General features: G+C 42.1%; 2 protein-coding genes and 1 long non-coding RNA gene across 14 annotated transcripts in view; 2 read left to right on the top strand and 1 right to left on the bottom strand.

Moving 5' to 3' along the window:
- Positions 1–34: 34 nt before the first annotated feature.
- plekhj1 (pleckstrin homology domain containing, family J member 1) lies at positions 35–19,482 on the bottom strand. 8 transcript variants are annotated; one of them, XR_011354571.1, is made up of 8 exons: positions 19,189–19,482; positions 15,611–15,678; positions 14,835–14,901; positions 11,734–11,824; positions 10,039–10,102; positions 5,470–5,559; positions 4,191–4,909; positions 35–421 (listed from the first exon to the last, which is right to left on the bottom strand). XR_011354571.1 is itself a non-coding variant. In XM_069928718.1 (7 exons), exons 1-6 carry the CDS (start codon positions 19,280–19,282, stop codon positions 5,503–5,505), a joined length of 441 nt encoding a protein of 146 aa, XP_069784819.1. In that variant the 5' UTR covers positions 19,283–19,482; the 3' UTR covers positions 1,542–2,082; positions 5,470–5,502. The 8 variants fall into 8 exon arrangements, 6 of the variants coding, with proteins under 6 accessions (XP_069784819.1, XP_069784821.1, XP_069784820.1 ...); XM_069928718.1 differs by lacking the exons at positions 35–421; positions 4,191–4,909 and adding an exon at positions 1,542–2,082; XM_069928720.1 differs by lacking the exons at positions 35–421; positions 4,191–4,909 and adding an exon at positions 1,542–2,082 and having other exon boundaries at positions 5,488–5,559.
- Positions 4,497–17,969, top strand: LOC138758995 (uncharacterized). Of its 5 annotated transcripts, none has more exons than XR_011354576.1 (5): positions 4,497–4,523; positions 10,623–10,789; positions 12,990–13,130; positions 13,835–13,933; positions 17,870–17,969. It is a non-coding gene; the product is annotated as an uncharacterized lncRNA (long non-coding RNA). The 5 variants fall into 5 exon arrangements; XR_011354573.1 differs by lacking the exon at positions 4,497–4,523 and adding an exon at positions 4,526–4,911; XR_011354574.1 differs by lacking the exon at positions 4,497–4,523 and adding an exon at positions 4,526–4,911 and having other exon boundaries at positions 12,990–13,156.
- A 7-nt stretch (positions 19,483–19,489) lies between the features above and the next one.
- Positions 19,490–27,640, top strand: part of sf3a2 (splicing factor 3a, subunit 2) — a 28,003-nt gene continuing 19,852 nt past the window's right edge. Inside the window, exons 1-3 of the mRNA XM_069928716.1 lie at positions 19,490–19,593; positions 26,686–26,844; positions 26,933–27,004. Coding sequence (XP_069784817.1) covers positions 26,719–26,844; positions 26,933–27,004 — 198 coding nt within the window. The 5' untranslated portion in view covers positions 19,490–19,593; positions 26,686–26,718. The remainder of the gene's footprint in view (positions 19,594–26,685; positions 26,845–26,932; positions 27,005–27,640) is intronic.

The following is a 27,640-nucleotide window of genomic DNA, read 5'->3' as shown; positions in this document are numbered from 1 at the left end:
TGCTCCAATGAATTGCATAAAATAACAATATAAATGCAAGTAAATATGCTTTAGTGTTCAAAGTATACAAGCAATGTAGTTCCAACTTGCATAGAAGGAATATCAATGGAAAACCAAGATTTATCTTCCTGACACTTTCGGATGTATTCATGGTTTTTGGGCTGCTGATCACAAAAATCAGCTTAAAATGTTCCTATCCTGTACTTTATTTAAAAAAAAACATTTTTCTGATTTCTGGTTATATTTTGAGTATACAAAACTATGAAGTGCAACATTTCATTGAAATTTCGTTTTCTTCATTCGCTCTTGGATTTCTTCCCTGATCTTGGTGCAGTCTCTTCGAACATGGTGAAAGGTTTCACCAGGACATTGCGGCCATGAAAAAGCAGTATCAGGGCGACTGGAATCCATCAATGCAGGCCTATTTGTTGGACATTGACACGAAAATCAGAAGCAAAACATTTTTAGGTCAGTTTGATCTAACACAATGTCAAAATCTTAATCCAATTAAACATGCAAAATGAAAGTTCATTTAATGTTTCTCCAACTTCCTACGTGATGCAGCAAATCTTAAATTATATTTGTGTTCAGCTTGAAGTTGTCTATCATAATCCCCAATTTTTCTTCAGGAAGCAAATTTATGGACCAAACTTGTCCAGTGTATTTGGAGCATCCTGAAAAATTGGAAGAATAGAAGAGGCATTTCAATTCTATGATTTACAAAGCCTCTGGTTAACTGGGGAAATTTAACAGGTCAGTGAAGGGTTTTTGTTTGGATTTGGAGACATTTAAAGTGACAAATGTAAAGATTTAATTTTACCCTCCTTTGCCTTCTGGTCAGAATTAAAATCATGTGGGATAAGTTTATGGACATGATGCAGAACTCAATTCTCAACACCATTGTTTATGAAATCTAAGGTTCCTATTTTAGTCATGAGCCTTTTGTAGCTGTATGTGATGCAGTGATCCCAGTTTTGCATTTCAACTGTTTTCTCATGACAGAGTTTTTGAGAGTTCATTGGCTATTGAAGCAAACATTAAATCAAGAAAACAGGCAGGACACTGCAAATTAAAAATAAAAATTCTGGAGGAAGTCGATGGGTATAAATCAATGTTTCTGGTGTGGACTCTGAGATTAAGGTAAGGGGGTGGGTGGGAGGGAAGAAGTGATATTAAATATGGAAGGGAAAAAAAAACTGGAGAGGCCAAAAAGTTCAGGTCAGAATGTGTGATAATCACAGAACTCCCTTTAGGGAAAGGAAGAATGCTTCAACCCAGAACACTACAGATGCTAAATCTGAAATCAGGCAGTGACTGTAGAGATGAGTAAACAGTCAAGATGGAACTGATACTGCATTTGAACAATAATCAAATGTGATGAATAAAGCTTCATTCTGAAAGAATGGGAGGACAGGAGTGATAATGGCAAAAAAAGATAATTAGATGACAGAAGGAACAAGAAAAAAGGTACATTTAAGGATCTTGGTTGGACCATATTGTCCTGCACGTGTAAAAGGAAAAAATGCCATAACACTGAGGAATCATGAACAAAAGCAGATTTTAATGATAAGTCAACCATTCATTTTCAGCATGGCATTTACCTTTGCTTTTTTCCCCCCTCAAAAGCTATTTGTCCCCACAATGAATACTTGATTTTAACATGAGATTTGTTCAGCATCTGATACAGTTGTAAAAGAGAGCCCAATTTGATAATGGATTCAGTACAATAGAAATGCGAGGATCCTCAAGTTGCAAATGCACAACCAGAGCTTAAAATTAAATAGTTTAATGATCATTTATGCTTTATTCCAACAGAAATGCTGAAGTTCACAGTTAAGAGTTCATTGGATATTGTCTACTACAAAAAAACCCCAAAGAATCTACATGCATGCATCGAAAACCTTTGGAAATTGATACAAAATATAAATACACCAATTATTTATCTAACAACACCATTACAACCACTTGCACACCAACTTTTCTCTGTGTCCCATCTGATTTTATAATCACGTACACATCAGTTTTACTAAAAAAGGGCAGAAATAAAAAATATAGTAGAAAATGCAGCAGGTCCAACAGAATCTGGAAAAGAAAAAGGTGAATTTAGGACTCTTAGAACCTTATTTCCTGTTTGATCAGTAAATTACATCAGTTTTGGGAAAACTGGCACTTGTAATAAAACAGAATCTGGCACCTTGGTTGTGCTAGGCAGACCTTTTGGACACTAATTAATATCCCAAGACATTTATTTTTGTATATAAGCATGTTATACAATATATTTACCAGTAAGCCTAGAGAATTTAAAAGGGAGTGTAGGAAAGAGCCCTGATGAGTTTCAGCATATACAAGCACTTTTGACCCTTCCCATACCCTGGTCCCCATTCCAGACCCAGTTTCAGCTGCAAACCTATCTACATTCATGGTCCAAGCTCTGGACACGCAATCAGCCCACGCCAATATGTGGGTAATGAGGACGAAGCCAGATACAGAACCATTAGAATTTCCAAATAGATACTGTATTGGATTCAGAGCTTATATAGCATACAACAGGCCTTTTGGCCCAACTTGTCCAAGGTGCCTTCTTGACCTCACCCGCAATTCCACATATCCACAGAACTCTGAAAAACCTGTCCCTCAGGTTCCCTTGAAATCTTTCCCCTCTCATCTTAAACTTGCTCTCTAGTTTATTCTGTCAAAGACTATGGCTATTAATCTGTGCTCATAATTTTATGTCTATGTCAGGCTACCCCTCAGCCTCATCTCCAGGGAACATAGTCCCAGCCTATTAAGTCTCTTCTGACTCCAGGCCTCCAATCCTTGCTAATCTTTTCTGCACCGTCCCCAGTTTAATTGTATTCTTCCCTGTGGTGGGGCAACCAGAATTGCATACAATATTCCAGATGCCAAAATCTGGTGGCTGAAACACAACATCCAAACTCCTTTACTCAATGCTCTGTGAGGCTTAACACTTTTCACAGCACCTCATCTACCTGTGCAGCACTTTCAGGGAAATATGTATTTGTATCCTTAGGTCTCTATTCGACATATAGCCGAGGGCCTGTCATTCGCTGCGTAAGGAGTATTACTGTGCTTTCTAAGTAGAAATCAGGGAAAATATTTTGTCCTTGTGGATTATTCTTGCCTAACAGACCCCATCAAAATACGTAACAGTTTCCAGAATTATTTCAGGGTTTTTTTTTTCCATCTACTTTATTAACAGCATGCTGGATAGCTACAAATTCAAGCATAAGTATTTAGCTTGCTTTCAGGCAGTTCATGTCTTTTACCTCATGTCCAGCATTCAAGGTTCAATTTAGAAGAACCCTCTCAACCAACTTGAGTCCATTGATTTGTTTGTATCGTGCTGTCCACTCCTAATTACAAACACATGTTTACAACTCACTTTTCTGATGATGGCTTTCACTGACCAGAACAGTACACCATGGCTGACCACAGCAATGTGCAGTTTCAACCTCACTACTGCTTTGTTATAAGTGATGGAAATGGTTAGCTACTGGGCTTGCTTTTAGTGTCTGACAGCCACATTCCATGCCAAATTTAAGTGAGAAAAACTACACCCAATCTTCACATTTGTCCAATAGTAAATTGTCAGCTCCTTTTCCCAGACAACTTAGAAAGTGCCAAAATTTTGAGTTGTCGGGCCTTGCCTGTGGAGGTGGCTCCAATGCCAGCAATGTTTTCCTGAAATTAGTTCAGAACAATCAAACCAACCATTACTGGTTCTTCAAGCATTAGCAAGATTTAGCCCTCAAAGCCTTACAGTGGAGCGGACAGTATTTTCATTCTAATGCACAGACATGATGATCAGTGCCAAACTCAGTGCTCACACTAGTTCCCTGCCAGGATTCAGAGCTGGGAAACGAAGGCTTGAGCCAAAATTGATTCAAGTTGAGTGATCTGCCTGGGTGCCGCAGCTACTATTAACAAGAGTCATAGGATGGTTGTGGTCTCGTAGACGGCCATAAGCCCCACCTGCTTTTTGAACAAATTTTTCTCCAGCAGATGCCTTAAGACATCAAGTTCATGCTAGCCGACGAGGATTTCAGCAATCCCTTCAGGGTGGCTGCCCGCACAGACATTTTGTTAGGGTGGACGCCCTATTGAGGTTAGTGCTGCGTCATGCCCAAAGGCCCAGGCTCCACGCATCCCAGCAGCAAGGCCGTACGCACCCTTGAACAGGGACGACACCAGTGCAGATTCTTGGTGTTTCTACCACTAACAGTGGGGTTCTGGAGTGCGCCATTGCCGACTTCCATATGCATTTCCAGGAAACGGCGGCTGTCGCTAATGGCTATGGCAGCTTGTGTCTGGTACAAGCACCAGGCACAAGTTCCTGGTGTACACTGGAGCCAAAATCAGTGTCTTCCCTCCTTTGCTTTTTCTGACAGCAAAGGGCACCTGGGCAATTTCGTGTAACAATACACTTTTTATGACATGACAATAAAATAATTTTGATCATGTACTTCCTGGTTAAAGTCCCATCTGCCACTTGTCTGTCCAAGGTAGGTCTTCCTGCAATTTTTCACCATCCACACTGAGTACAATGCTGCCAAACTTGCAGACTTTACCATACAATTTCAGTGTTATGTGAATGGTGCCAACACTGACCCCTGCAGGACACCAATGCCTACTACCTTTCACAATGAAAATCATTTCAATGACCCTTGTCTTTAAGACAATATCAGATTTCGTTGTTACAGTATGTTTCTAATGATCCAAAATGTTTCAAACAGGACCTATCTCAGTTAAGTGGAATTTACGGATATTCAAGAATTTTCTCTAAAGCAATCCAGTAGCATGCGTAGAATACTCGTATAGGCTGTTGCCAATTCCTGACACCCCCACTATCGACGACAATCCTGCCTGCGAGCCAGAGGTCTCACTTCATCTGTAAGTGATATAAGATTGTACAGTGAATGTCCACCAGCAGAATTTCAGCGACCCTGATGAAACAGTATTTGACAGAGAGTGGCTTAGATAGGTGAGCAAGAAGGGGTGGGGGGGGGGAAATGGGGGTGAGAGGGGAACATGCAGGTCAGGAGAGAGCATAGTATTCAAATTCTGAGAACACCACTATGCAAGTTGCAGTAACTCATGGCAAAAAATGAAATTTTATAAATATATAATCAGAACTATGCTTTCCTTCAATGTGTAACCTCTGGACAAATGTTTCCTTTATAAAACTGATTCTCTGTAGCCCCATGAGCATGGATGGTATTTTTTTTCCCCAACTTGTGATGTCTCACCCAAAACAACATTAGTATATTTGGAATTTCAGTTGATCGGTTTTCAGTTAAACAGAACCGTACTGTACTGATCTTTAATTAGATAGATTCTAGCTTTCCACTGCCCTGCAGATGGAAGGTGATTGGTGTGTTAATTCAATATTGTTGCATTTAGTTTCATTATTTCAGAGGTTGACACAAACTGAACAAAATCTATAGTTACCATGAGAAATCACTGTACCCTTTACTATGGTCTCTACGATCTGGTTTGAAATCTTGTTTCTTCTGAAATACCATACTGTTCCAGTGGATCCTGCAGTCAGAGCACAGAGAAGCATTATACCAAAAAAAAACAAGTCACACTGTGGCATTTCATTGGTTAATTTTTCCAGACTTGAAACCTGCAAAGGTCATTCAACTTTCAAACGTGGATAATAACAATTGAGCTGCAGGATCTTCAGTCTGGATGCTGGTTTCAAATTTTGTTTAACTGACTTTCTTGACCAGCCATTTTTAACACGGGCCCTATGCCATGCCCCACCCCCCAGCTCCTCACAGGTGACCACAGCACATTTAAGTAAAAGTCTTGTTTCTTTTCATGTAACATCAATATTATTTATGGAGTCGGAGAGAAGTACGGAAGAAACTAAAACTTGACTGCTTTTCCATATTTCAGTTCCTGCACCATGTCGTGATTAGACCTTACAGGCTACTTTCAGTGATCCATCTGCAGAAGTTGTTGAGAGACTCGGGTGATATGCCCAATGTCCTCAGGCTCCTGAGGAAGAACAGGCTGTAGAGCTCGTCGAAAGAACCAAAGACTTGTTGATCCAAACCAAGGCTTTTATTAGCAAAAGACCGGAGCTCTTCACAGGTGGCCGACCAGTCCGGAATGATCCGACCTGGCTAGGGACACAACCCTTTAAGGCCCAAACAATAGGTGTGGCTTAGCTCTCAGCCAATCGCTGTAAGCACAGTCTAGATACAGTAACTATATACACTATGTACATTGGTGATAGATCTGTACTATCACATTCACCCCTTCTTGGAGAATTGACCCTGGAAAAAAAAAACAAAAACGAGGGAGAGAATGAAAAGGAAGGGGTAGGTCAAGGACTGTAGCGGTCAGGGGGTCTGACCATCCGGCGTGACCGCCGTGGTGCCGGGATTGGGGTCGCTGGAGTGGTGTCGCCAGCGGGCTCATCGGGTGCGACTGCTCCGTTGCTCAATTCCCCAGTCGTTTTGTCGGCAGGGTGGCCCGAGTCATTGGGGTGCTGTTGGTCCTTCTGTTGCGGCACGGGGCCTGGAGCATAAGGAGTTGGGGGGTTTGCTGGGTCTACCGCGTCCTGAGCTAGGTCCCGCACCGAAACAGTGTCCTCCCGCCCGTCTGGGAACTCCACGTATGCGTAATGTGGGTTCGCGTGGAGTAGAGTCACTCGGTCGACCAAGGGGTCGTTCTTTGAGTGCCGGACGTGGCGTCGCAAAAGGACAGGGCCAGGGACGGTGAGCCATGCCGGTACAGTGGTTCCCGATTCGGATTTCCTCGGGAAAAGGAACATCCTTTCGTGGGGGGTGGCATTTGTTGCAGTACATAGGAGGGAGCGGATGGAGTGTAAGGCACTAGTGAGAACCTCCTGCCAGTGAGAGGTGGGGAGACCTTTAGACCGGAGAGCCAGTGTAACCGCTCTCCATGTGGTGGCATTCTCCCTCTCGACCTGGCCATTACCGCTTGGGTTATAGCTCGTGGTCCTGCTTGAAGCAATACCACACTCCAGAAGGTACTGTTGCAGCTCTGCACTCATGAATGAGGACCCCCTATCACTGTGGATGGAATTGGGGTACCCGAAGATGGTGAAAATACTGTGAAGGGCCTGTATCACTGAGGTGGCAGTGGTGTCTGGGCAGGCCACAGCGAATGGGAAGCGGGAGTATTCGTCGATGGCCGTAAGGATGTAGGTATTACGGTTGGTCGACGGTAGGGGTCCCTTAAAGTCTACGCTAAGACGCTCGAAGGGGCGGGTGGCTTTGATGACGTGGGAGTTATCCGGACGGAAGAAGTGGGGCTTGCATTCGGCGCACACCGAACAGGCTCGGGTCATGGAGCGGATCTCCTCAACTGTGTAGGGTAAGTTGCGCGCCTTGACAAAGTGAGCAAACCTAGTGACCCCTGGATGACAGAGCGCCTCATGGAGTTTCCGTAGTCTGTCCATCTGTATGCTGGCGCACGTCCCCCTAGAGAGCGCGTCAGGCGGGTCGTTGAGCTTACCAGGCCGGTACAGGATGTCATAGTTAAAGGTGGAGAGTTCGATTCTCCATCTGGTGATTTTGTCGTTTTTTATCTTACCACGCTGGGTGTTGCTGAACATGAAGGAGACCGCGCGTTGATCAGTCAACAGTGTAAAGCGCCTCCCAGCGAGGTAATGTCTCCAACGACGTACCGCTTCAACTATGGCCTGGGCCTCCTTCTCGATCGAGGAGTGTCTACTCTCCGGACCCTGGAGGGTTCTGGAGAAGAAGGCTACAGGCCGACCGGCCTGGTTCAAGGTGGCTGCCAGGGCGAAGTCGGATGCATCGCTCTCGACTTGAAACGGGACAGACTCATCGATCGCGTGCAGCGTCGCAGCAGCGATGTCAGATTTGATTCGATCGAAAGCCGCTGTGGCTTCGGTCGAGAGGGGAAAAGAGGTGGTCTTGATAAGAGGACGTGCCTTGTCGGCGTAGTTTGGAACCCATTGGGCATAATACGAGAAAAGGCCCAGGCAGCGTTTGAGAGCTTTCTGGGTATGTGGGGGGGGTAAGTCCATTAAGGGACGCATGCGGTCAGGATCTGGCATGACTATCCCGTTTTCCACCACACAACCTAGAATAGCGAGTCGTGTGGTCCGGAAAACACACTTGTCCAAATTGTAAGTCAGGTTTAGCTGACGGGCAGTTTGAAGAAATTTGTCTAGGTTGGCGTCATGGTCCTGCATGTCGTGGCCGCAGATGGTGATATTGTCCAGATACGGGAAGGAAGCGGTTAGCCCGTTCTGGTCCACCATCCTGTCCATTTCCCGCTGGAAGACCGCGACACCATTTGTGACCCCGAATGGTACCCTGAGAAATTGATATAGCCGCCCATTCGCTTCAAAGGCCGTGAATGGTCGGTCCTCGCAGCGGATCGGGAGCTGGTGGTAGGCCGAACGTAGGTCAATAGTGGAGAAAATGCGGTACTGGGCGATCTGGTTCACCACATCCGTGATGCGTGGCAGGGGGTACGCATCCAGGAGTGTGAAGCGGTTAATGGTCTGGCTATAGTCGACCACCATCCGTAGTTTTTCCCCATTCTTGACAACCACCACCTGGGCTCTCCAGGGGCTTGAACTGGGTTCGATGATGCCCTCATCCAGCAATCTACGCACCTCACTCCTAATGAATTGCCTGTTTTCGTAACTATATTGCCGACTTTTGGTGGCCACAGGCTTCCAGCCAGGGGTGAGGTTTGCGAAGAGTGCTGGCGGGGCAATCCGGAGTGTGGAAAGGCCGCAGGATTGGCCCCGGGGCACGGGGGCGGGTTGCTCGGGTGCTTTGGGAGTGGGGCGATGGCAGACCGAGAGGGGGGCGTGGGGTCCCCCAAAGTGTAGGGACACCGTTTGGAACTGACACTGGAAGTCTAATCCCAGCAACACTGGGGCGCACAATTGGGGAAGGACGAATAATTTAAAGTGGGTGACCGTCACGCCCTGTACTTCCAGCGTGGCGATGCAATACCCCTTTATCCCAGTCGAGTGCGACCTCGTCGCTAATGAGATCCTCTGGGTAGTGGGGATAATGTCAAGTCCCCAACGGAGGGCCAGATCTGGCTGGATAAAACTGTCAGTTGACCCAGAGTCAAATAAGAGCTCGTCGAAAGAACCAAAGACTTGTTGATCCAAACCAAGGCTTTTATTAGCAAAAGACCGGAGCTCTTCACAGGTGGCCGACCAGTCCGGAATGATCCGACCTGGCTAGGGACACAACCCTTTAAGGCCCAAACAATAGGTGTGGCTTAGCTCTCAGCCAATCGCTGTAAGCACAGTCTAGATACAGTAACTATATACACTATGTACATTGGTGATAGATCTGTACTATCACACAGGCACTGGCTTTATTTCTTGTCCATTGCGTCGATGAGGGTGGACCAAGACATCACTGAAAGTGTTTAATCCTAGGAATTTAAAACTCTACTGTCAGTACCATCAATGAGCTTCAGCCCTCCACACCCCCACCAACCCAATGGAGCTATTAGGTGGGATATTTTTAAGGAAGAAATAGATTCTTGATAAGAAAGGTGGTGAAAGGTTTTTGGAGGTGGAGAATGTAGAGAAGATCCTACAAACTAAAAGATTTAAATGACATTCTCCTGCACCTAATCTGTGTGTTTGCAAAAAAAAAGCTTCAAATTTAAAATCCTCTCTATACCCCCACCCACTACAAGATTTGAGTAACAAGGAAACAGCTGGTATACCCAAGCAAATTGAATGGCTTCTTTCTGTACAATGAAGTCCTGATGTTATTCTATCAATTTAAAAATTATTAACAACCTTCATGACTTTTTCTAACTTTTAATTAAACTGACCAAAAATTGATGTCCCGAGAGAATTGTAATTGAGGGAACGTTGAGCAAAATGCTCTTGGATTGTTTTGGGGTGTGTAGAAACATCAGCGAACAGTTAGCTCCTACAGATCACCCCCCATATTAAAGGAATAATTAAACAATTATAATTATCAACAGAATGATATTAATAGCAATAAAGATTAATAGAAAACTCACTTTTCCAGTTATTTTCTTAATTTCATTTCGGTAAAAGATTAAACTTTTCCTCATGTACTCATAGCTGAAAAACAAACAAAAAGAGCAATTAAAATCTATTGAGATTTAAACAAGTCCAACTGGTTTTCGAGGTAGCCAAAATCTTATTTCTTTGGGCTAATTATCTGCCCATGCTTGCTCTTAAATTAGTCAGGATAGAAGGTTGCAGATGCTAGAATCTTGATCAAGTGACAAATGGTTGGAGGAACGCAGCAGGTCAGTCGGCATCCATGAGTAGAAATGGTGAGTTAGCTTTAAGTAGGACAACAGCAATCTGCACTGAGAGGCAGCACGATCTTCCTTGACAATCAAAAAAATTCTTACCCAACAAAATCTGACAGTTGTCAAAGCAGCACCCCAGCCTTGCTGACTGTCAAAGCAACAGAAAATCTTAAATGTCTCATGACTATGACATTCAGAGGCAATTAAAGTAGTAATTCAAATATTTTAAATTGTATTCAAAATGTTACAAACCTGAATTAGCTTAAAAAAAAAGTAAATTTAAAGGAGAACTTTTTTTTTTCCCACTGATTTCTTGCCTGCAGACCTACAAACCTCACTGGAATCAGAAAGGAGAATCCACAGTGCAAATGCTGGGGAATCTCTACAAGGCAAGAGAATCTATGTGGAATCTGAAGGCAGATAAAACTGATAGATTCGGCATTTCAAATTCGTCATTAAGTTCAGGATTTCCACGTTTTATTGAAAAAAGGTAGTCCTGCAAATGGATTAGCAGTCAGGCCGTTCATTATTTTGAGTGATGGAACATGAAATTAATTGCTCTTATAATTCTGCATGATAGATAACTTGCTACTAAAACATGGAATGGATTGGAAATATATATATTTTTTTCAGGAACTTTCCATAAACTTCCCCGCACTGTCAATATTCATTACTGCCAACTCTCACTGAACTTATCTGTTGGTCACAATCCAAGAGACATTTTGAGATGGTTAAATGATGTTAAATTCAGGACCTCTGATATGAATCCATTCTACAGCAGTCAGAAGAGGCATTCATTTGATTACATTTAATTTAAGCACATTTACAATTCATTTCTATTAATGGTGACTTTAGAGTGGGTGTATTGCATCTTTCATACAAGAAACCTATGCCCTCAATGCTAGATGCCTACAGAAAAAAAATAAGAATGGGGAATAGATATATGCCATCGTATAGGTCTATACTCAAAACTTAAATATTTTCCTTAAAATCAGGTCGTCCTATATAAAAGGTCCAAAATTCTTGCCTTAAAAATAAAGTCACAACACTGCTGCCATCTTCCTGCAGGCTCCAATGCAAACTCGCACATGGCCTGTTAGTTATTTGTGAAGACCCAGCACTTCTTTGTGGGTTCCATCTGCCCAGTCCCACTGCTGTTGGCTCTGTACGGTTTTAAATGGCCTGTTCAGGAGCTGACAGTCGTTTATTTTAAAATAGACAAATAAAATTTTAACATTCAAATTATAAATTGTTATTAAAATATTGTGATTTGATTTTAAACAAAAATTGTTAAAGTCAGCAGAAGTGCCAGATTTGGGGAGGGGGCTTGTCTTATACAAAGGGTATCACTCAAAACCTTCCATTTTAGGTGGAAATTCCAGGGGTCACCCTGTACAATGGTATACATGGTAAAAAGAAACAGTTTATACCTACCTGGCTTTTGTCAAAGCTTCAATCCATTCCTCACATTCCTCTGTCGTTTCACACAAAAATGAATATTTTCTTTCTGGCTCATCCACAAATACTGTAATCAAAATTAACCGTAGTGGAATCAAATTAAACTGATTTTTGTGACCACCACTCAGCACTGATATAGCTCAGCCACATGAAAAAAAACCCTGCATTAGTCAAATTTTTTTGCTCAATTCATTTATCTTTTCAATTGTGACACACTTGTTCTAATCAAATTAGCTAGAAATAAAAACATGAAAGTCTGCAGACAGTGTGGTTGAAGTAAAAACACGATGTTGGTGAAACTCAGCAGGTCAGTGTACTTTTATATAGAGCAGAAAAATACAGCGCAGAAACGGGCTCCTTCAGCCCTTCTGTCTGGTCTGTGTCAAACTACTTTTTTTGTCTTGTCCCAGTGACCATACTTGTCCAAATTCTTCTTGTGTTAAAATGGAGCCCACATTCACCACTTCAGCTGGCAACTCATTCCACACTCCCTACCACTTTCTGTGTGAAGAAGTCACCCCTAAACTTTTCCCCTTTCACACTTAACCCATGTCCTCTGGTTTGTATCTCACCTACCCTCAGTGGAAAAAAGCCTATTTATTTTTACTCAGTTTATTTCCCCTCAATTTGAAAATACCTCTATTTAATCTCCCCTCATTCTTCTACGCTCCAGAGAATAAAGTCCTAACCTATTTAACTTTCCCTGAACTCAGTTTCTGAAGTCAAGGCAACAGCCTATATTTCACTCGTACCTTAATGAAGGGCACAAGCCCAAAGTGTTGATTTTGTATCTTTGCTGTATAAAGTACACTGTTTGGCCTGCTGAGTTTCTCCAGCATTGTGTTTTTAATTAGCTGGAAATACTGGGTTTAGTTTATGCTAAACCAGAGGTGGGAAACCTACGGCCCGCGGTCTGAATTTATCCATACAGTGCCGCTGCCACTCCACCCCCCCGTCCTTTTCCACACAATGCTACTTCTGATAGTGAAGAAAGATGCCAAAGGACTGGAATATGTTTTCCACTGATAGCATTTCTTGCATTCATAAACTTCAGATAAGTGAGCCACACTTTCAATATACATCTTTCCTATTCTCATTACTTGCAGAATGGGGAACTAAACAAAAAGAAAAAACTTGAAGTTCAATTTAGAACATGCAAAGTGAAGACAAACATGATTCAGCTCCTGAATCCGAGAGACCTACTGAATCCTACTTTTTTCCTCCACTCATAGTCAGAGTTAAATATACACCAAGGGCAGTTTACAGTGGCTCATTAACCTACCAATCTTCGGGATGAGGGAGAAAACAGGAGCATGCAGAGGAAACCCGCACAGACACGGAGAATGATCAAACTCCAGACGTTCAGGACTGAGGTCAGGATTGAACCGATTCACTGGAGGTACGAGGCATGTGCCTCATAATCTGGCGGAAGCTGCGATAGTGAACATAATACAGGAATGTATAATTAAAAAAAATGAGGCAAACTGTTGCCTCTATAAAACAATTTTGCAGCCAGACATAACTGCTGTTATTTAAGATAAAAAAGCTTAAATTTGGAGTTTCCCTGTATATATAAATAAATCAGATTGCAGAATTATGAATATGATGCGAGAAACCTCATTGCTTATTGTGGACATTCCTTAAATAAACTTGATAATATTAAACTCAGGTGCTCTTTCTAGTTATCAGAAATGATACACGAGTGGTGCAGCAGTAATAAAAGCAAAAAAATGTAGCCTTGAACATTAGCACCTGGGCAGAAGATCCCGACATTCTTTTTCTACAGAATCATACTTTTGGAAACAGATGGCAGTTGAAGTGATAAGGAATATCAACACAAGGATAACTGTAAAGAAAACCAACATTTTTACAATCACTACCTCCCCCTCCGTAATAAAATAAAACTCTCTTTCCCCCAAACTACACGCTTTTTTTTACTCCTCAAGAAGCCTTTTATTAGTTCAAGTTCATTATCATCCAACTGTACACGTACAACCAGACAAAACAGCATTTCTCTGCACCACAATACACAATAAGCACACAGAGAATGTTAATTTCTTTGTTTCTTTATCCACAGATGTACATTTTTGGCACAAATACCACTATCACAAGGCAACCCCATTCAAAATCCATGAAGGGAGCGGGAAATGCAAATGGTTTTGGGGATTAACTACCGGTAAGTATTTCTGAAATGTTTCCCCGTAACAAGTAAGCATCATGAGCAACTGGTGACAAGGTTTGCACGAAGTGGAAATGTATTCCAATATCCAGTCATAGGGTGTGGCTAAAGAAAATCAAGTTTATTGTTAAAAGTAAAACATGGAAGTCTGTAAACACTGTGGTTGAAGTGAAAACACAATGGTGGAGAAACTCAGCAGTTCAGACAGTGTACTTTATATAGTAAAGTTAAAGATACATAACCAATGTTTCAGGTTTGAGCCCTTCATCAAGGAATGGAAAAATGTTAGCAGGCACTTGAACCTTGGTTTTTCCACACCTTGATGAAGGGCTCAAGCCTAAAACGTTTGGCGATGCATCTTTACCTTTGCTCTATCGAGTCCGCTGTTTGACCGGCTGAGTTTCTCCAGCCTTGTGTTTTACTTCAAGTTTATTGTCATGTGATTCCACTAGTACAATGCAGTGTTCTCTGTTCCTTAGTGCAAAACATGCAGACACACAACCAGACATTACATGTTACAGACACAGACATGACAAACAATATATATGCAGAACAAGTATTCATACATACATCCAAATAAATAAATAGTGTTTTGTAACTATCAATCTCTCGGATGTTTGGTGTGAGCAGTTCCTTTGGATGTTCAGCCTTCTCACTGTTTCTCAGCCTGGTGGTGCTGGCTCTGAGACCCCTGTAAATCAAGTTTGGCTCATCGAGGTGAATATAAAAAAGTCAGGAGGAAGCCTGAGAGTAACAGAAAAGCCAGAGTTCCGTATCTGGTTGGTGCTGTATTTCAATAGTAACATTCATATGCATCACATTTCAAAAGAATTTCATAATTATCCAAGTTCATCTGCAAGTTATTATGAAAAGAAAATAGAAGTAAAATTCAAGTTACCTAATGAGAAGCCAGTGTCATCTTCCTTTTGGATTTTACACTGCTCAAGTAACAAGGCACCAACAGGCTATATAAATAGACAACATCGGTATATTAACACTTTTTAACTAACTATGAAAGTTTGGCCCAAATTCTACTGTACAACAATGTGGAGCAGGTAAGTTGTCAAATATTAAACACAGTTTGCTTTCTGCAAGTTGGTGCCTAAAAATAAAACAGGCCATACATTATTTTATTTTCATCTTGATACCTCTGAACTATTCTTTGGACACAACTCATTAACCAACACTTTCAAAATGTCAAGCAGAAAAGCAGGTATTATAGTTTGTGCTCTCATGAAGTTAGGCTATTGAAGAAATGCTGGGAGGGTGATCTACGCATGGGCTGATGTAGCTGGCACTTGGAGCATCAAGGATTCACAGTGATGCAGCTTGGATCATGAAGCATTTAGGGGAGTTTGAGCACACAGGACAAGAAGGATGAAAAGAATGAGAGATTGGAAAATTGTAGAGTTATGACAGTTGACTAGATAAAAATTCACGAAAAGCTACCCAGAACAGGGATTACAATAAGCATGCCAACGCTGGCTGGTTTTCATCGTGTACGGAAGGCTTTTATTTGAGTGCCAACAGGCAGCAAAACATTTCTGCAGAAGAATTGTGCATTTGCGGTGCCATCGACAGGGCAGTTTCTGATAGAAGGTTGGTAATTGTAAATTCATGGATAAAAGTGTGACAAATGATCTGCACACTAACCAAACTTTGAAGCAATCTTACCTCCTCTTCGTCAATTCTGAAGTAGAAAAGGAAGTTGACAACTAGCTTCACCAGCCGACATTTTGCAGCTGAATAAAAGGAACATGCAAATATTATCTGAAAAATTACCATCCTTGACCCATTTTTTTGGGAAGATTTTATTTGTCATTTGCATCAATACAGACAGAAAAATTTCAACGAATACAACATTAATCGTTTGATCATATGTAGTGATAGAAAAAAAGAACTTTTAAATTTTCTCCCCAACCCCCCCTCCCTCCCAAAAGTAAGAAAAAAAGAGAAAAGAGACACCTACTACTACATATACAACAGCATTATCATATACATGTTCATTAATTATTATTATTTCTAATTGAGAGGGGTGGATAAGGTGGACAGAAACGTATTCATAAAATCCATATATGGCTTCCAAATACTATAAAAATTTTCAACTCGATTTCTTAAACTATATGTAACTTTTTCTAAAGGTATAAATCTTTTTTCTTTGTGGTTTCTTGTAATTTTATATACATATTAGTAATAATTTTTTTAACCATAAATGTATCTGTTATTATATCTTCAAATTGACTTCATTTTGGAAGTCTCAAATCAGTTCCCAATTTCTATTTCAAATAAGATTTTAATTGATAATATGCAAAAATTGTATTGTTATGTATATTGTATTTATCTTTTAATTGGTCAAAAGTTTTTAAAAATCCTAAGAAACGATCTTTTATCCTCTGTAAACCTTCACTATACCAATTATCAAATAAGGAATTATTCAAAATAAATGGAAGAAGTTGGTTTTGTTTGACAACATTTTTGGCAATTTTTAATTCCATTCCATATTTGGCAATTTTTAAATTCCATTCCATATTTGAATAAATGTTTTAAAACTAATGACTCCTTAGTTCCTTTGAACAACTCACTATTCCATTTATACAGAATTTGCTCTAGGATAAATTCACCAATTTTATTCATTTCAATCTGAACCCAAGCTGCTTTTTCACCCCTTTGATAACAGGAGGACAAAAATCTCAATTGAGCTGCTTTGAAATAATTCTTAAAATTTGATAATTTTAGTCCTCCCTGATCAAATTTCCATGTTAATTTTTCCACACCAATTCTTGCCATCTTGCCTTTCCAAATAAACTTTCATATTATTTTATTCAAACTGCGAAAGAATGAATTTGGTACATGAATAGTTAACGATTGAAATAAATATTGTAAACTCAGAAAAATATTCATTTTAATACAATTCACTCATCCTATTATTGGTAAATTTTTCCATCTTCTCAAATCCTCTTCCAACTTTTTTTAAATAATGGCAAATAATTTAACTTAAAACAAATTATTAATATTTCTATTAATTTTTATTCCCAAATATTTAATTGCATCATTTTGCCATTTAAATTTTGTCAATTTTTTAACTAAGAACAATCCATATCCACTGTAGGCATCACCTCACTTTTGCCAACGTTGACTTTATAACCTGATACTAGTCCATACTATTTTAATCTCTCGATCAACTTATTTAGCGATATTTCTGGTCTCATCAAATATACTATAACATCATCTTGTGGCGGCCCCTCACAGCCCTCTCGGGGTGCCTCATTTTGGTCATACATATTTGCCTTGCCTCCTGTGACCTGCTGAGTTTCTCCAGCACTTTTGTGTATTAACTACAATCACGCCATCTGCAAGTCTTTGTTTCACTACTATTATAGTTTTCTTAGTTGTTTTTAAAAAAAAACAAAGTACCTTTCAGCTTCAGCAAGAGTTTCACAATGTATATACAGAACGCTTCTGATTATCCAAAAACCACAAACAAAATTCTCAGTTACCTGAAATTTTGAGTCTAAAAAAAAAATCATCTTTTCTTAAATTTATGCATTTATCTTATTTTGTAAGCAGTTGTTTGGGAAGAATTAAACATTATTTCATGCTTGAAAATCCTTCCGTTGATTTTTCTTGTTGTTTAACTGCTGATACAGTTAAACTGGGGTGCTTTAAGTTGCTCAAAAAATCCGGTTAACCAAAAAACATCCGGTCCCAAACATTTTGGATAATCGGAAACATACTGTAACAATCAATCCATTAACACTAATAATCCAATAAACTACACAAATGGGAAATTTCAAAATATTTTATTTATATTAATCTCAAATAAAAAGTTATTATAACTAAGCATGACCAAATAAGCATCTCGATCTCTAACGAACTTCAGGAAATTAAATTTGCTGTCCTTGTGTATGACTCCTGATTGTCCTTTCACTTTAGTCCCACTGAAATGGCCGAGCATTCCAGTCAGCTCAAGAAGCAATTCGAGACAGGTGATTGAAACCCAGCAAGTTGCATTAGCAAATAAAAACGGAATGGTTTGAATAGTTAATGGCTAATTATAACTTGGTGTTGGACTTTGGATGTTCAACTTTGGATGTTGCATTTGCAAAGGTCAGACAGAAAAAAATCTTTTGCCACAGATGATAACTATTCTGAACATTCAGTGTTTTCTATTCTTATAAAAGAACTGTATTCCCCTATCACTCCTCCAGCCACTTTGCTGATGTGTCTGTCTACGATCTTATGCACTGCCAAACTGAGACCACCCACAAATTGGAGGAACAACACCTCATCTTCCAACTGGCACCCTCCAAATGGATGGCATTAACATCAACTTCTTTAGTTTCCATTAAACCTCACCCTGTCTCCTTTCACTCAGCTCTCTCTCTCTCCCCCCCCTTTTTTCCAACCCCTTTCAGAGGCAAAATCAATGTTCATCTTTCCTCTTATTATATCTTTTGTCAGTTGGTCTGGATTCCTCTTCCTCCCATTCTTCCCCTTTATCTCTCCAGTCTTTATACAGACACCTTCCTGCTTTTTGAAGAAGGGATCAGGCCTGAAATGTCCACCCATTTCAATGACTCAACTCATTCCCTAGCTGATATATCTGTGCATGGTTTCATGCATTTCCAGACTGATACGACCTGTAAATTAGAGGAACAACACCTCATCTTCTGTCTGGACATCCTCTAACCCAATGGTTCTCAACTTTTTCTTTCCACTCACATACCACTCTGTGATTAGTAAGGGATTGCTTAAGGTGGTATGTGAGTGGAAAGAAAAAGATTTGAAAACCACTGCTTTAATAGCACGGAATTGACTGCTTATGTGCACGGTTTCACAGCTCCAAAGGAAATGGGCCAATGACGATTTTTCTCAAGCAAAATATTTCAGTAGCAATTGGATCCAGAGCAGTGGGTCTCAACCTTCCCTTCCCACTCACATACCACCGTCAGCAATCCCTTACTAATCACAGAGCATAGGGATTGTTTAAAGTATGTGAGTGGAAAGAAAAAGTTTGAGAATCACTGCACCTTCTTCTCCAGTTTCGTTAATCCCTCCTTCTTGTTCCCCTGTCACCTTTCCACCAGCTGTCTCTCTTTCCGAGCCAAAATCAGTGCTCACCTTTCCTTTTATCATATCCCATTAACTGTCTGTTGATTATGCACCTTTATATTTGCGATTAAAGTGCTGGAGTTTCTCCAGCTTTGTGCTTTTACTTCAACCGCGGTGTCTGCAGATTTTTATGTCCTTACCATCGCTTCGCTTTGGGCCCCTCATAACGAGCTCGGCCGCTTTCTCCGCCGGCTGTCTGGAGAGACACACCAGCTCCTTCTCGTTGTACCTCATGGCGGCCGCAGGTCCCGGGCCGATAACTCCTGCCAGGCGCGGCCCAGCGGGCGGTCAATGAAAGCGGCCCTGACACATATTATGCCTGTCAAACTCAACAATGGGGCTTTAAACTGCCGCGGGTGTCAAGAATAATGGCGTCAGGCCGACGAGCCGGTTGCAGACATATTGAAGGCCCCCCCGACGTCCGCGTCCTCCCCCCTCCCCTCGGGGCGGTGAGTGCCCCACTTCCGGTCGGGTTGACCTTCTTCCGGTCCGCTCTGCCAGGCCGCGCGTTGGGTCGTGACTGTCCCGGGGAAATCGTTTGCGAGGTAAGGGCGGCTGGAGCGAGGGGCTCCGTTTCCAACGCCGAGAAGGAGAGGGGGAGGGGGAGGGGATGGGGATGGGGATGGGGATGGGGATGGGCGAGTGCAGGTTCCGTGGCTGATCGTCGACCGGTTTTTGTGTTCACGTCAGCCTGGGCTGGAGCCTGAGGCCTGTGATCCCAGGCATCCATTGCATGTGGAGGATTTTAAAGCTGGTTTCGCTACTATTACATAAACCCTGCAATAAAAACGCGCATTTTGTGGAGTTTAAGGCAACTGTGTTCTCATGTTGACCTTGCTTTGCACTGATTGATCCTTTTCTCTAAATTGTTCCACTGTATGAATGCTAGAATTTAACCTGCTAGTCTGCCTTTGTATTTCAGTTTTCATATTGATTGTCAAGAGTGCATGCATGGCAAAACATACAACCCTGAGATTCTTTTTACTCAGTGAGGCAGAATACTACTTATTGGTAATTCAAAAACAATTGTACAGAATGTGCACAGGTAAACAAGGTCTTCAGCGCTTGACGTCCTGTTTTGCGGAAACTGCCAAAATGTTTGGCCTGGAAGTCAGCCTGAAGAAAACGGAGGTCCTCCATCAGCCAGCTCCCCACCATGACTACCAGCCCCCCCACATCTCCATCGGGCACACAAAACTCAAAACGGTCAGCCAGTTTACCTATCTCGGCTGCACCATTTCATCAGATGCAAGGATCGACAGCATAGACAACAGACTCTCCAAGGCAAATAGTGCCTTTGGAAGACTACACAAAAGAGTCTGAAAAAACAACCAACTGAAAAACCTCACAAAGATTAGCGTATACAGAGCCGTTGTCATACCCACACTCCTGTTCGGCTCCGAATCATGGGTCCTCTACCGGCATCACCTACGGCTCCTAGAATGCTTCCACCAGCGATGTCTCCGCTCCATCCTCAACATTCATTGGAGCGACTTCATCCCTAACATCGAAGTACTCGAGATGGCAGAGGCCGACAGCATTGAGTCTATGCTGCTGAAGATCCAGCTGCGCTGGGTGGGTCACGTCTCCAGAATGGAGGACCATCGCCTTCCCAAGATCGTGTTATATGGCGAGTTCTCCACTGGCCACCGTGACAGAGGTGCACCAAAGAAGAGGTACAAGGACTGCCTAAAGAAATCTCTTGGTGCCTGCCACATTGACCACTGCCAATGGGCTGATATCGCCTCAAACCGTGCATCTTGGCGCCTCACAGTTCGGCGGGCAGCAACCTCCTTTGAAGAAGACCGCAGAGCCCACCTCACTGACAAAAGGCAAAGGAGGAAAAACCCAACCCCAACCAACCAATTTTCCGCTGCAACCGTGTCTGTCTGTCCCGCATCGGACTTGTCAGCCACAATCGAGCCTGCAGCTGACGTGGACTTTTACTCCCTCCATAAATCTTCGTCCGCGAAGCCAAGCCAAAGAAAGAAACAAATAAATGTAATCAGATATCAAAATGCGAACAAACTGTCCAATACAGAGAATTTTTTAAAAAGTCAATAAAATGCAAAAGTAAGAGTCCTTAAATTAGTCCCTGATTGAATTTGTTGTTGATGAGCTGTTCCTGAATCTGGTGGTGTGAATCCATCAGGAAAGAGGTGTAGGTGCTCCAAGCAGGTGCTGGATCCTTGATGATTGCTGCTGCTCTTCAAGGGCAGTGTTCAATGTAGATGTTGATGCTGGGGAGGATTTTGCCTGTGATGTCCTGGGCAGTGTCTACAATCTTTTGGTGGGCTCTATGCTCAGGGGTATTGGTGTCCCCATATCCAGCCAGTCAGCACACTTTCCACCACACATCTGTAGAAATTTGCCAGAGTTTCTGATGCCATACCAAATCTCTGCAAATACCTGAGGAAGTAGAGGAGCTGATGTGCTTTCTTCACTATGCCATTAGTGTGTTGGGTCCAGGAAAGTCCACGGTAGTAACTCTCGAGAACTTAAATTTGCTCACCCTCTCTACTTCTGATTCCCCAATGATATCTGGATTGTACACCTGTGGTTTTCCCTTCAGCTCCTGGGTTTTGGTGACATTGAGTGCACCATTCAGCCAAATTTTCGATCTTCCTGTATGCCAACTCATCTTTTTTATATGCACCACCCAGCACACACTGTGTTCTCACTGCTACAGATAGATCCTGGCTTACAATGGGGTTCTGTTCCGCAACTTGCATAGTAAGGTGAAATTATTGCAAGTCTACCTGTACAGGTCGTCTTCTTATCTGCTCCTGCTGGGAGCCTCCTGGCAGAGGTGGGAGGTCAACAATCCAGCACCTGGGAGCCCGAGATGACATCTGGTAACTATGGCAGCAGCGACAATACTTTGTGATTTGGAACACGTGCGCCACTCTCTCTCCCTCTTCAATCACTCTCTCCCTCCCTAGCAATGGCAATCTGCATGTGTGTTCCAAATCACCTTTTTTTTAAAAGAAAGGCGTTGGGCCAGACAAAGCGTGTTTTCCTGACGTCACTACAAGAGGAGCACTGAAATGATAACATTTAAGAGGGATGGTGGTGTGGGAAGTGATCTGCATGTGCTGATTGGACAAAGCATTTCCTTCAGACAAGGAAAAGAAATCACATTGGTACAGGTAGACCCCCAACTTACCTTTATTCAAAATAGATTCTGATCATTGTAAGTGATATCTTCAGCAAATTTGAGGGTGGTGGGATTGTCCTACCGAGTCACTCAATCATAGGTGTAAAGTGAGTAGAGCAGGGGCTAAGAACTCAGCCCTGTGGTGCTCTGGTACTGATGGAGATTGTGGAATAGATGTTCTTGCCAATCTTCACTGATTGTGGACTGGAGGTAAGGAAATCCAGGATCCATTTACACAGTGGAGTGTTGAGTTGGAGTCAGCTGATCAGTTTTGAGGGGGTGATGGTGTTAAATGCCGAACTGTAGTCAATATAGAGCATCCTGATAAATGCGATGTCCAGGTGTTCCAGAGCTTTGTTGTTGATGCCAATGAGATGGCATCCACCGTAGACCTATTGCTATAATAGGTGAATTAGAACGGATCCGTGTCGCTGCTCAGATGGGAGTTGATTTGCTTCAACGCCAGCCTTTCAAGATACTTTATCACTATTGACTTAAGTGCTACTGGTTGAAAAGGCAGATTCCTTTGCTCTGTTTGGGCACCAGAATAATTGATGCTTGTTTGAAACACCCTGCCAGAGTGCAATGTTGAAGATAATCCGTGAATACATTGGTAAGTTGGTCAGCACAGATTTTTAATACTTGGCTGGATACTCCATCTGGACAGAATGCTTTCTTTGGATTCACTCTCCTCAAGGCAGCCCGCATGACATCCTTGGCTAGGGACAGAATAGGATCATCAGGGGTCATGGGGGTGCTGAGGGGTGGTCCTTGTCACTATATAACGTAACAAATAATAAAATTAAAATTAATGAAAACTCTTGTCGTGTACTGTTCTGCCTGAAAGAGTAATGTTTGAATTGAAAGGTGACAACCTTCCAAACTGAAGTTTGTCTCTGGAACTCTCTTGCATAATCCTCTCCTTGAAACCTCTTCATGAATTTATATCTCTTCAATATGCTTGCATCTTTCCCATTACTGTCTTCCAGAATGTGGTTTCATCTTGATTAGAGGGTGCTGACAGCACTATACTGTTCAATCCCACCATACAGCATGTATCCCGTTTCATAGTTTGATTTCTGCCAAGATCAATTCCAGCAAGCTTTCTAATAAAGAAAGAGCATTGTGTCAAAACCTCTTTTTTTAAAAATACTGTATTGACATTTTAAATACAAGTTCATTAAGCTGTTAATTATCATAAATCTAAGTGTTGAAAAAGTTCAGCTTCACTAAAAGGAAAACATTCATGGGAAATATTTTGCATTTGCTATCCCAACATTCTGATTGATGCCAAATTCACCATTAAATTACAGATTTGGTTCATCACTATAGATATATATTTGATTTCCAAAAACTAATCATTGGGGCTAACTAACATTAATTGTTGCATAAGGTTGGAGGTACTCTCCAAATTACAACCTATGCAACTTATGTCCATCGCACGTGCGACCAAAATTTAAAAGAAATATTGGACAGGTTGTAGCCTCCCTTGACCCTTCCTGGAGGCAAGCATCCCTGCTTCTGCCAGGAGCCTGTTGTCCCCACTCTTGCTGGGAGCCCAAGGTGGTGCCGGGTAACTAGGGGCACCAGTGTAACCTCGCAACCTACATTGTGTTGGGTCTGTCAAAGCACATTTCCTTGACATCACTAAAAGAGGAGCCCCAAAATGAAAGAAAAAATGTAAGCGATTACGATGAAAATTGGGCATATATATGGAATATGGCGCCTCTTGCAAGAACTGGCTGGTGACCAACCTCTCACAAGATCTGGCCTTGGAGGCTGCCATGTTGTATTTGACAAACTATAACAGGAATACAGGGCCATTCCAACGTGCATCCATTCCGAGATACGATCGGTCAGCCAGAATGGAACATGGACATGGGATGGGGAGTACCTGTAATATATTCACACAGAAGGTGGGGAACCAAAGTAATGGAAATCAATTGGAACTAAATTTGTGTGTGATATACAAGAAATAGCAGGAGTCAGCCATCTGATACTTTGAGCCTGTTCTGTCATTAGGGTTAGGTGATCTGTCCGTGGACTTGGGTCCATTTACCTGCCCATTTCCTATAAATTCCCAATTCCAAAATTATTCAAACATCAGTCTATCTGCAAAAGATTCACTGCTCTCTGGGAGAAGTTCTCTCTTCAACTCAATCTTAAATCTATTCTCCCACAATTTGAGGCTTTGACCCGCAGTTATCTTCTCACTTGACAATGGAAATAATCTCCCATCAAATCCTTACATAATTTTATATTTTTCCATACAAAGTGGATGATTAATGATACGTTGACTACATTTGCCATCCTCCAGTCACCTGGTATTCGCTTCTGCCCAGTGAAAATTTAAGAATCTCAGACAGAGCAGCAGCACCATGTCTCCATGGTAGCCTGGGATAAATTTCAACCCGTTGTCACGAGTTTAAGCCCACCAAGACAGAGTAGCTCTTTATTTATGGAGAAGATGCTGCTGTAATGGCAGTGCTGCCACTTATGCAGACCCACAGGAAGCGAGGAGAGGAGAAAAAGTGCTGCTCTGCAGGGTTCTACCACCCAATTCAACTACCCATGGCTTTGTATAGGCTTTAAGTGGCCTGTTAATGGAGCCAATGGAGGTTTATTTTAAAATCCTGCAACGTGAGTTCTGGGCCCAAGATGGCAGCTCCTGCGTTTGACAGCAGGCTCGAAGGATTACAGACTCCAGGGACCAGAAAACAGGGAGACCATCCCCTGTTTTTGAGAAGGAGCAGCAGAGGAGATGACCCACGGGACGGTGACCTTGGCGGTTGGCCTGTGAGGGGCTCTGCAGCTGGTGGCAGGCTGTTGGCAGCTCGAGGCGAGAAACCCACGCGGGCTGCTGGTGACTGGTCAAAAGACTCACGCCAGACTGTGGACTGCAGACTGGCTGAAGGGATACCAGGTATTGGAACTGGGATGCTAGAGGGTGCTAAGGGGGTTGAAGATGTCCTAATCATTTTGGAGGATCTGATCTGGTGGATGTCATCGTTTGGACTGAAGTCTGTGTGGCTGCAGGGGCACTCGAAGTGAATCCACAGACACTCAGTGGTGGTGGGGCAAACGACTCTCTTTTGCTTCTCTTCCTCTGACTGAGGCACCCAACAATTTCTGCTGATTGCAAATCTGCCTGCCTTTAGGCAGATTAAAGTAAATTTTGTGTAATGTACCTGCTTTATTACATGGTAATAAAGGAATCTTGAGACTTGCATGAGAAATTTCACCTTGCCTTTTGAGTTTTTCAACTACGGAGTTTGTTTCCTTACCAATGAGAAGTATACATTTGGGCCCTCAATTATACTTTCCTGCTGCATACCAGATTGTACCTTATGACAGTTTTTTTGTCCTTATAAAGTGCTTTAGGATTTACAGAATGTACCTCATTGCATAGGCAGGCCTGATGCCAATTGTAGAGTAGAATACCCTGGCTTGGTACTAATTGTATTCCTGTAGATAAAATAGGCCATTAGGTTATACATTACATTGCTGGGTATTTCTGCTACTGGTGATGATCCATGCTACCTCACAAATGCCTGGTTTTCAGATCAACATCTATCTCATTTGTTGTATTCCATTATGTCTCTACTTTGATTGGGCCGCTCCTGCTAGAGCATTGCAGGACATTCATGGGGATTTTGATGGTGCAATCTCGTACATTGCCTATATCACAGAATCATGTCTTGCTGTTTGGCTGGCCTGTGGGACAGCTCTCCCAATTCAGACACAAAACCTCAGATGTTTTGTAAGGTCAATTGGGTTGGGACTAACTTTGCTACATTCAAATTGTTGCCAGTGTTACTGCTAGGTGAATTATCCTGCTTTAATCTTTCTTACTGGTAATAGTAGAAGTAGATGTTGGAGCTGGAATTCAAGAGGGGCGGTGAAGGCAAGATGAGCTCCCAAAGGGCTCAGGCACTGAAGGCTTCCTGTTCATGTTGGAGGTTTGGTTGTGGAGCTCTGGTTGTCGATGAATCAGACAGGAGTCTGTGCGGATGCAGAGGCTGCAAGAGCGCTGGAGGTGATTCCATGGACACTCTAAGTGACTTTGAAGGGACTCTTTTTTTTTTTGCCTCTTTCTCCTATTGTTAGGTGCACCGGGTAATCCTCATGGTGACTCCATTTGCCTTGAGGCAGGCAAAAGTTAAAGTATATCCTGTATGTTACATTTTTAATGTATTATTACGCAACAATAAAATGAACCTTGAGAGGCTTGCTGGGCAACTTAAGAATCAGCCACAAGGGCATCTGAGGTAATCAATGGCAGCCACTCAGGTTTACCAAGTATCCTCTATGATTATACTTAGACTGCTGTGATCACTATGTCGAGGAATTGCCATGTGTGGTGTGATCTGAAATCAATTTAAATAAATGTTCAGAATAAAGCAAAAAAATCTTTCTTTGAAATCAGGAAAGCATTTTGGCCTAATATGTCTGCCTTTTTGTTTTTTTTTAAATCTTTCAGATTTTGGATTAAGATAAAGTTCACCAAATAACCATGGATTTTCAACATCGACCAGGAGGAAAAACAGGGAGTGGAGGGGTTGCTTCCTCTTCTGAAAGCAATCGAGATCGAAGAGAACGGCTGAGACAGTTAGCATTAGAAACCATTGACATAAATAAGGTTATGCTTTGATTAGTGTGATTTGTGCATTGCATTCCTTGTATTCTTTCACGATACTTCATTTTTTGTTCTTTCTCTAATTTTGCAGGATCCTTATTTTATGAAAAATCATTTAGGCTCATATGAATGTAAACTTTGCTTAACTCTTCACAACAATGAGGTAAGTTCAAAATATTTTGGATGATTTTCTTGTAACCTGAAACTGCAAGAGGATGGAATTTTATCTCAGCTCTGGATGGTTTGGTTGGTTTGAGTTAATTGCTGTTTATTTTAAAATTATTGCTGATTATACAGAAAGCATGAAAACAGACAGTTTCAGCTGTCTCTTACTATTCCCTTGCTATTTCTTCTTGTCCTAAGGCACTTTATTAGAAAAAATGAAGCCTAGGTGCTAACTTCCAGACCATTTCAGTAATTTAACTATTTCAGGGTCGTGTTCTAAAAATTTTCAGGTTCTTGGCTCATCATTCCAAGCAATCATTTACACCAATTCCATTTTATTCATCGACTTTCCCTAAATCCTGCTACTCACTAGAGGCAAGTCACAAGCCCCTTTCCCGCTGCCGATTCCGTGTGTGGGTTAACCGGCTAATCTAGCGGGTCCATTCCCGGTAATTGTGCAGTGTGAAATGTCTCAACCGGGCAGGGTGAGTTAAATTCCTGTTAAATTCAATAGGGCTCTGATACTTGGTGGGGACAAGTGTCAGAGCCTAGCCGAGTTGACTCACTCATCGCCTTCTGGCGGCGGGAAAACACAACCTGCTCTCGCATTGTCACCGCTGGAGGTGGGACCCCA

The sequence above is a fragment of the Narcine bancroftii genome, chromosome 3, assembly GCF_036971445.1.
Source record: "Narcine bancroftii isolate sNarBan1 chromosome 3, sNarBan1.hap1, whole genome shotgun sequence".
Lineage (NCBI taxonomy): Eukaryota > Metazoa > Chordata > Chondrichthyes > Torpediniformes > Narcinidae > Narcine > Narcine bancroftii.
This window is presented reverse-complemented; position numbering and strand designations above follow the sequence as displayed.